Source organism: Salvia splendens, chromosome 9 (assembly GCF_004379255.2).
Source record: "Salvia splendens isolate huo1 chromosome 9, SspV2, whole genome shotgun sequence".
NCBI lineage: Eukaryota > Viridiplantae > Streptophyta > Magnoliopsida > Lamiales > Lamiaceae > Salvia > Salvia splendens.
The window spans coordinates 8,463,723-8,472,340 of record NC_056040.1 but is presented as its reverse complement, the minus strand read 5'-3'; the positions used below and the strand labels follow the sequence as shown (position 1 = coordinate 8,472,340).

Below are 8,618 nucleotides of genomic sequence, written 5' to 3'. Positions count from 1 at the left end.
GTCGTTTTATAAAAAGTTTAAAGTTTTTTCTTTCGTCTTTTTCATTTTTTCTCTATGTGTTTTGTCTCTATGTGCTTGTCGTCTCTTACAAATGGTACCAAGGTATATCGTTCTTTAAAGACTGATCCCCTTTTTAGATCGATTATTAAAGACTATTGTGAGTCCAAGCTTCTAAGGAGGATATAAGACCACAAGTCAGCTTAACAAGCAGTCCGTCTGAAACGAACTGCAATAAGCCAACGATTGTGAGTCCAAGCTTCCAAGGAGGATACAAGACCGCAATTCAGCTTAACAAGCAGTCCGTCTGAAACGAACTGCAATAAGCCAACGATTGTGAGTCCAAGCTTCCAAGGAGGATACAAGACCGCAATTCAGCTTAACAAGCACTTCGTCTGAAACGAACTGCAATAAGGGAAAGTCCGATCCACGCGATAAACCTCGCCGAATTAGGACGACCAAGTTCGGTCAAAGAAGTTTACCTCATAAGACCGGGGACGACCATGTCTGGTCAAAGAGGTTTACTGCATAAGACCACTTCGGTTAACTGGGAAAGTCCGATCCACGCGATAAAACTCGCCGAATTAGGACAAGGGAAAGTTCGATCCCGGCGACAAAAATCGCCAAATTAGAACACAAACCAAGTCTGGTCAAAGATGTTTATTTCATCAGACCAAAGACGAGTCCGGTCAAAGATGTTTATTTCATCAGACCAAAGACGAGTCCGGTCAAAGATGTTTATTTCATCAGACCAAAGACGAGTCCGGTCAAAGATGTTTATTTCATCAGACCAAAGACGAGTCCGGTCAAAGAAGTTTACTTCATAAGACCAAGGACCAAGTTCGGTCAAAGAAGTTTACTTCATAAGACCGAGGACAAGTACGATGAAATTTTTTCGCTAAGCTGTAAATACAGTGTTAGAAGCGAAAACAAAATTTCATTTTTCAAATCTTGTTCGGCATACAACTCAGCTACCCTACAAAATGGCGTTACGCTATTACAAAGGACTATTCTACTGTCCAGGGTTGCTGAAGTTAAGCCACCTATCTGCAAAATCCTCTGGAAGCCGAGTTCGGTTGTTCCGAGCAGATGAAGAATAAGCAGGTCGACGAGATGCTATCCTCGACCCAACGCCTCTTCCCCGAGCCCGAGAAGTCCTAACACCTCGGCGATGAAGAGTCTCTGCAATAATCATCTGCTGATCTTGCTCGCTCATAGTCACAACTCCTCGGCGAATTTCAGTCCGTCCCTGTCTTGACGATTCCGGTTGCTCCTGAGCCCGTTCTCGTCTTGACGTTTCCGGCTGTTCCGGAGTTCGTTGTTGACTGGGAGTAGGATTTTGAACAAGGGAACCAGAGGTTTGATCTGGAGTGCGAGCATCTGTTGCCACGATATGCCGAAGGAATCTTTCTATGGAGGGGCGCCGAGAAAGAACAATGTCGTACCGAGAAGCCCAGCGCCGTAATGATTTCACAACTTGTTGGCAAGCCGAGCTCTCCAGCGCATTGTTCCTCCGGAGTACATGATATTCCTCCCACAGTTCGTCAACTCGACTCTGAACATCTGATATGGTCAAGCCCCCGCGCACACGGATGTAATCCTCGTACGCAGTCCTCTCAGCAATGGTCGTATTCAGCTCGGCCTCCAGATCCTTCTTATCGGACTCTAAGTCCTTATTATCGGCCTCCAGCTTCACTAAACGAGCCAGAAGCTCGTCATTCTTCGTCTGATCGGCTATAGCCCTTTTCTCAGCTTCGTCTAAAGCCGAAGAGTACAGCCGTTTCCAGTGAAGTATCTCCATCTCCTTGAGTACAAAGCAGCTATATTAGTTCGGCAGATGTACCGAGCAGATAGTAAAATACAACAGGAATAAAGGCGAGTACGAAAAGCTATACGAAGACAAGTGTAGAGAATTTTTCATTCACAAGGAAAATTTTTTACACTAGGAGGGCTTCAAGGCCATTTCACAAGGAAGAAACTAGACTAAGAGAAGGGAGACGAAATCATACTCCACCAGCTTCGTCTCCGGCTCCTTGGTCTGGTTCAGCTTCTTTCTCCTGAGCTACCTCAGCCTCGGCCTCGCCTCCTGCCGGCCTCGCCTCCGCCTCCTGATCGGCCTCCTTCTCCGGATGCCCGGCCCGCTCGACTTCGGCCTCCAGCTCCGGCGGCTCGGCCTCACCCTCTCCGTTATAAGTCGAAGCGGGTGAAACGGGTCCCACGGAGGCAAAGATAGCCTCCAGGTTCTCGTCCCGATCAGCTCGGCAACTCCTGACTCGGTCTGCAGAAAGCAGGACCGAAGATGAAGCGAGCTCCTCAAGGAGCGGCAGATTCTGAAGCCGAGCTGCTATCTCTCGGCTGTACAGAGGCAGCACGACGTCGGCCCCCTGCTCGCCCTTATCGGCAATTAGCCTTACCAGGCTACCGACAAAGGCCGAGAACTGGCTGCTCAAAAAGAGTTTCTCCGTGTAAACACGGAGAGCCTCCCCTTGGGCAACCACGGCAGCAGCATCGCTCCGCTTCGTCTGCTCTCGCTGGATGACGAGCTGGTTTTTGGCAAACTGAGCTTCATCCTGGGCCGAAATCCTAGCAGCTCTGGCCTTCTCAAAGTTAGCCTCAGCCTGTTCGGCCCGATGACAAGCAGCCGCCAACTTCCTCTGCATCTCGGCATAGTCATTGGACGCTTTGGAGAGTTCGACGGCGACGAGCTTGGAGAGCATATCGTTCCTCTGAAAATGGATAAAGAAAAAAGTCAACAAAGGGGCCACAAAAAATACAGGAAAAAAGCAAGGCCAGAAAATCAAGAAGAGAATTCACCTCGGCGAAGTCCGTGGGCCATAAAAACGGCTCACAGATATGTTCCGAAGGAGGCGCCAAGACCACGTCTTTCTCTGGCGCTCTCGGGGGCTTCTGGGCCTTCCCCCTCCCCTTTGCCGAAGTCGACTCCGGCTTCTTCGGATCCGAAGAGGTTTTTTGCCTTTTCGGAGTCCTCTCGGCATCAGACGCCGAGCTGGCGGTTTTCGGCCTCTCCGGCTCCTTGGACTCCGAAGATTTGCGGCTAGCCTTACTCAGCATGTACACTGCCAAAAAGCAAGAAAGCAAAGTCAGATTTTCTTCGTTAAAGCAGTAGAGCATAAAGATAAAGAGAAATCCTCACCCTCGGCCTCTTCGTCCGAAGACGAGATGTCAAACACGACGTCGCCCTTGACGAGCTCAGACTCCGTATATTGTTTCCTAACTATGGGAATCTTGTTGAGCTCGCCATCGAGCTCGTCCAACGGTTCAGGCCGAGGGTGACGGATAACGGACTCCGGCCCTCTCCAGGGAAAACTAGGAGCCGCGGTCCTATCATAGTAGAAGAAGCGATTTTGCCACTTCGGCCACTTCGTTTTACAAAAGGCTCTAAAGGGCTGTAAAGGGATCAAGTAAAACCAAGACCCCTTCCTCTTAAATTGAAAGAATTTAAGGATCGCCTTCAAAGACAAATCCCTTCCTAACCTACGGAGTTCGGCAGCGAAGGCCGACAAGTGCCTCCAAGAGTTCGGAGTCACTTGGCCTAAAGGAAGCTGAAAAAAATCTAGTAAATCTATAAAGGCAGAAGGGAGGGGGAAACGAAGCCCGCATTCTAAGCAGGCCTCGTACACGGTGGCGTACCCCTCCGGCGGGGAGTCAGCCCTATGATCACCGTCAGGTACCACCGCCTTCCCCCCAGGAAAAAAGTATTTTTCGGGTAGGGATATCACAGTATCCTTACTCAAAATACTATGGAAATACTCTACGGTCTTCTCCCCGGACTCTTTCCGGCCAGAAGACCCCTTATCCCCTTTCCTACCGCTACCCGACTCCGAAGAAGAAGAAGACATTTTTCTTACTTTTTGAAGATGAAGAAAGTCTGAAGAAGCTCTTGAAAGCGGAAGAAAATTTCTCGAAAAAGAGAGAGTATAGAAGACGCAACAGCAAAAGTGTTCAAATGAGGAAAAATGAGGAAAAAGGAGCATACTTATCAGATTCGGGAAAGATTTCGAGATCGTTGCGCCGTTTCGAATCCCACCTTTTCAGGATTCAACGGCCGGATTTTACTGTCGCATTTAATGCAGGCACGCGCAAGGCACGTCCCCTGACGTCAGCCTCCCCCTTACCATTATCCAGAATGCCGAAGTGACTCACCTCGCCGAAGTGATTCACTTCGCTTTTCGGGGGGGGTAGTGATGGGGTACGAACTAAACCCTAATGGCAAGCCCAATAACAGTGACGGCCCATCAGCCCAGAGCCCAAGAAAGAGTATCTGTTCGGCACCAAAGAGTTCGGCACGACCAAAGAGTTCGGACTCAGCCTACAGCTCAGCTCGGTAAAAGCCGACCAGTCAAGCTCTCCTCTCAGATCGGCAAGAGCTGATCGGTAAAGTCCAGCAGTTCGGTCTCAGCATTCGACCGAACTAGGAGTTAGTGGACTCATGAAAGGCCTCCACGACCTCCGCTATACCCACGATCTATTTAGTGGTACGAAGCAGTTATTGAGCAGTTATTACTCACCCACGATCTTGTTAGTGGGGCTGCAAACCACGACCTTAGTTCAATGTATAAATAGAACTTAGATCAGATAGAAAAGGGTTAAGCTCTCTAGAGATAAAGTCATATAGCAAGTCTGTGTTGTAAGCTGTAATTCGCAGATCAAGCAATACAATCTTGCCCTCCCTTCTTCCCGTGGACGTAGATTTACCTCAGTAAATCGAACCACGTAAATTCACCGTGTCGTAATTTATTTTTACGAGCATTCATCATCATCAATAATTCGCGGCGCTTTCCCAACCCCCACCACCACATGTCAATACTTTGTTACACTATTAAATACACATATTATCAGTATCACCATCAATATTAACACCAATACGAATAATTCCTACCACAATAACAGTTGAGGCCAACACCAGATAATGATAAAAGCATTGACCAAATCAAATTTATAAAAATAAATACTCTGGATAGTTATGTATGAATTTTAAATTATTGTTTGATTTTATCAAGGATTTGGAAAAGGGATAGAAAAAGTGAGTGGAATATCATTCTTACTTAGTACTTGTATATTCTCTCCATCTCACTTAAAATAATACATTTTCCTTTTTTATTTGTTTCAACTAAGATGACACATTTCTTTTTTTTGAAAACTTTTTCTCTCCAATTAATACACCCAATAACTTTTTCTCACTCATACTAAAATATTCACTTTAACCAATGACTCCTAAAATCTCGTGCTGACCAAGGAAAGTGTCATCTTAGCCGGAAGGGAGGGAGTACTATATTAGGTTTATTAATAATAAACTTTTATCAAGTGGAACTTTTGAAATCCACATCCCTCATTACAGCATTTGAACAAAAAAAAAAGAGAGAGTAAAACATCAGTGCAAAATTTCCATTGGTCCTAATATGATGAAGAAAGTAGAATCTGTAAGAATACACAATTAAATAGCTTTTCATGGAAGTGTAAAAAAAAGGGGAAACTGAAATCAAAATAAGAAAAACTCAGAATTATAGAGAAGCCTTCCTATACAGCACTGGTGATAAGGCAGGGAACACAACACTAGCTGGTCACTACTCACATCTTCACCATTGAAGCTCTCTTCACATCAAAATGGAATAAGCAGCTTCTTCTCAAGTAAAAATGCATGCATCTTGTTTACAGTATCCTTGCTCGTCCCTAAACAACGACGATCTCTATGTGCCTCGTCTGGGATCATCTGCACTCTCGTAAGCAGTGCCCCGGCAGAAGGTACTTGTACTTGTCCGCGTTTTCCAACAGATAGGACGGGAGATTGACGGCCGACAAAGAATGAGGGATCGGTCCCATTGTCCCGATTATGTCCCTAAAAGTGTACTCTTCGGGCAGCATGTCGTACAGATCGCCCCCCTTGCAGATTACCTCCTGAATCCTTTTGGGGTTCAAGAATCGGGAGAACCTCACTCGATCACTGTGGCTGTAGGCTTTCATCTTGAAGATGAAATCGCTCAAGTGGCGGAAGCAGAAGCTACAATGCCAGCCCGAGTCAGAGAATAGGTAGTCAGTTCGTCGATAATGAGCGTATTTAGTCTTCCCCTTCTGGTATCTATGGATAGAAGCTCTCCAGCTGAGTTGATGCTGCTGAAACTCGAACGAGTACAAATAGTTCCGGAGCTGAAGGTGGAGAATCGGAGGAATATCGTCGCACCACCTGAGGAGATCAATAGTGTGCCCACTAGGAATCTCATCGACATCAGACATTATCAGCAAGTCATCGTCCTCTATCCCAGCAACCTTCAGAAGCTGGTCGAGCGCAAGCCTCTGATACGCCTCCTCAACAAACGGATTCTCACCTCTCTGGAACCTTCCACCAATCTCACCATAAGTCAACCTAGGTTCAATGAACTTGAACAGGTCCCGATGAATGGCGAAGTTGTGAGGCTTTGGTAGGCCGGTGAAGGTGGAATTGGACTCAAGCAGCACGTACTGCGTGATGTAAGGATAAAGCTCCTTCCATCGGATGGTAAGCATGTCAATCTCATTGCTGAACAGGACTGCATCATACACACGCCTAGGGAACTCGCGGATGCCCCAACCGTGGAGTTTGCAGAGAGTCTCCATCGACACATTCTGATTGTAATAGTGAGTTAGAGGGATGAAGGGCTTCGGAGGCGACTCCCATAGGGGGCGGAGGAAGTAGGTGAGTTTCTGGCCATGGCAATATATGGTGAAGACAGCTGCCGGGGCAATGAGGAGGAAGACGAAAATTACTCGGAAATCTATGCCGTGGAGGAAGCAACGGAGCCTAGACATGGTCACAGATGATGGAGAAGCTTGCTGCATATAAAAACAAGTGGTGCCTAAGATCAATCCAATCCCAATATCAGATAATATATACTAGCATCATTCATCACTAACAACACCTAATTTTACTAATTTGGGGGATTTTTTCAGGGTTATGAATCACAAAAATGTTCATGATCGCACACAATAGAGAGCCAAAAACACACACAAAATACATACATGCATTTGTAAATGCATACATAACACCAACCAAATAGAGGATTTTCCTGGTATAAACTAAATACGAAACTCAAAGAAAGTAGAAGAATCCCCAAAATCGCAATGCAAAAACCTAGGCTACAGATGATTCTCCACAAAATAAGCCAAAATTCGCAGACAAACTCACAAAAAATCAATAAATTAAGCTATGAATACAAATTCGAAAATAACATTTTAAAATTTCAGCTTTTTGTATCGTTGAAGAGAGAAAGTTATGGCGCAAAAGGGAAATTAGCAATTGAAGAGCGTACCTCGTCACAGTCATCTTCGCATATTTCATCACTTTTTTTGGAAGTATAATAACCAGTAGAAATCATCTGGGCGCAAGCTTTCTCCCTCTCAATGTTCATACAGCTTTCCTTTCTTTCTCTAATCCCTTTTCCTCTCCGTGAGGAATTACACATCAAATGAAAATCGAGATCACATAAGAGTAAAAAATACACACGAATTTGAGGAAATTGAGGCCAAGTCTTTTTCTTGAAAACACCCCATTTTCGTAGACGAAAAAAGGGCTGGTTTTAAAAATCTACCAGGATTCAAATTTGTGTAATTTTTGGGAGTCGTCAAAATATTGAATAACAACTGCCCGTCTTCTTCTTCTCCTCTTTCTCTCTCAGGAAGGTTGCAGTTTTTTCAGAGAGGGAAAGGGAGAGGGGAAAACAAATATGCAGAGGAAAATCTTTGGAATTCCTATGTTCACTCAAAAATAGGAATTATCAATGATTGATTATCTATAATTATTCTACTATATTAGTACTAGTAGTAGTTATTACATGATACAGATAGGATGATTTAGAAAGTTGGAAGGAAATTTCTGAGGATGAGCGCGTCGTACGTTGTTCTAACAATTTTACTATTTTGTCCTGAACAACAACATCATCATCTTCCCCGTTGTTCTGAGAATTTTACTGTACTAGTAGTTATTTTTTTAAAAAAAATAAAAAGGATAAAAAAACTAAATGCATGTGATGATTAAATTACGAATTGAAAATGATTTAAAAAAACTAAAGTCAATATTAGCACTCTTCCGTCCCAAGAAAGATGACATATATTTTGGATGACACAGATTTTATGCTGTTTTATTTTTATGTGTTAGATGAATAGAATAAAATAAGATAAAAGAATAAAGTAAAGATAAATGAGTTTCTATACTTAGTAATGAGTCATTTTGTGTGTGACAAACTAAAAATAAAAGTGGATCATTTTTTGTGGGAAGACAGACTAATTTTGAATGGATGGACACGAAAGTGATAAAAGTCAAATGCATTAAAGAGAATTAAAATGCTTACAATGAAACCGAAAAAAAGATTAAAAAAAAATTAAATACATCAGCAGAAAATTGTAAAATATTTTAAGAGAAAATTAATTATCAGAAATTTTAAATATAGTGAGTAAAAAATAAAATTATAAATGCACTAATATAAAAGATAAAATATTAAATGCACTATAATAGAATTAAAATGTTTTACAAAAGAATAAAAAAATGATAACAAATAAAATAAATGAATGCATTAGAAGTTTTTTAGTGCATTAAAACTGAAAAAGAAAAAAAATGTCAAATGCATTCA

At 43.4% G+C, this 8,618-nt stretch overlaps 1 protein-coding gene across 1 annotated transcript; it reads right to left on the bottom strand.

The window, feature by feature from the left end:
- Positions 1 to 5,389: 5,389 nt before the first annotated feature.
- Positions 5,390 to 7,859, bottom strand: LOC121748897. Its single transcript, XM_042143455.1, has 2 exons — positions 7,302 to 7,859; positions 5,390 to 6,825 (listed from the first exon to the last, which is right to left on the bottom strand). Exons 1-2 carry the CDS (start codon positions 7,452 to 7,454, stop codon positions 5,725 to 5,727), a joined length of 1,254 nt encoding a protein of 417 aa, XP_041999389.1. The 5' UTR covers positions 7,455 to 7,859; the 3' UTR covers positions 5,390 to 5,724.
- Positions 7,860 to 8,618: the final 759 nt, after the last annotated feature.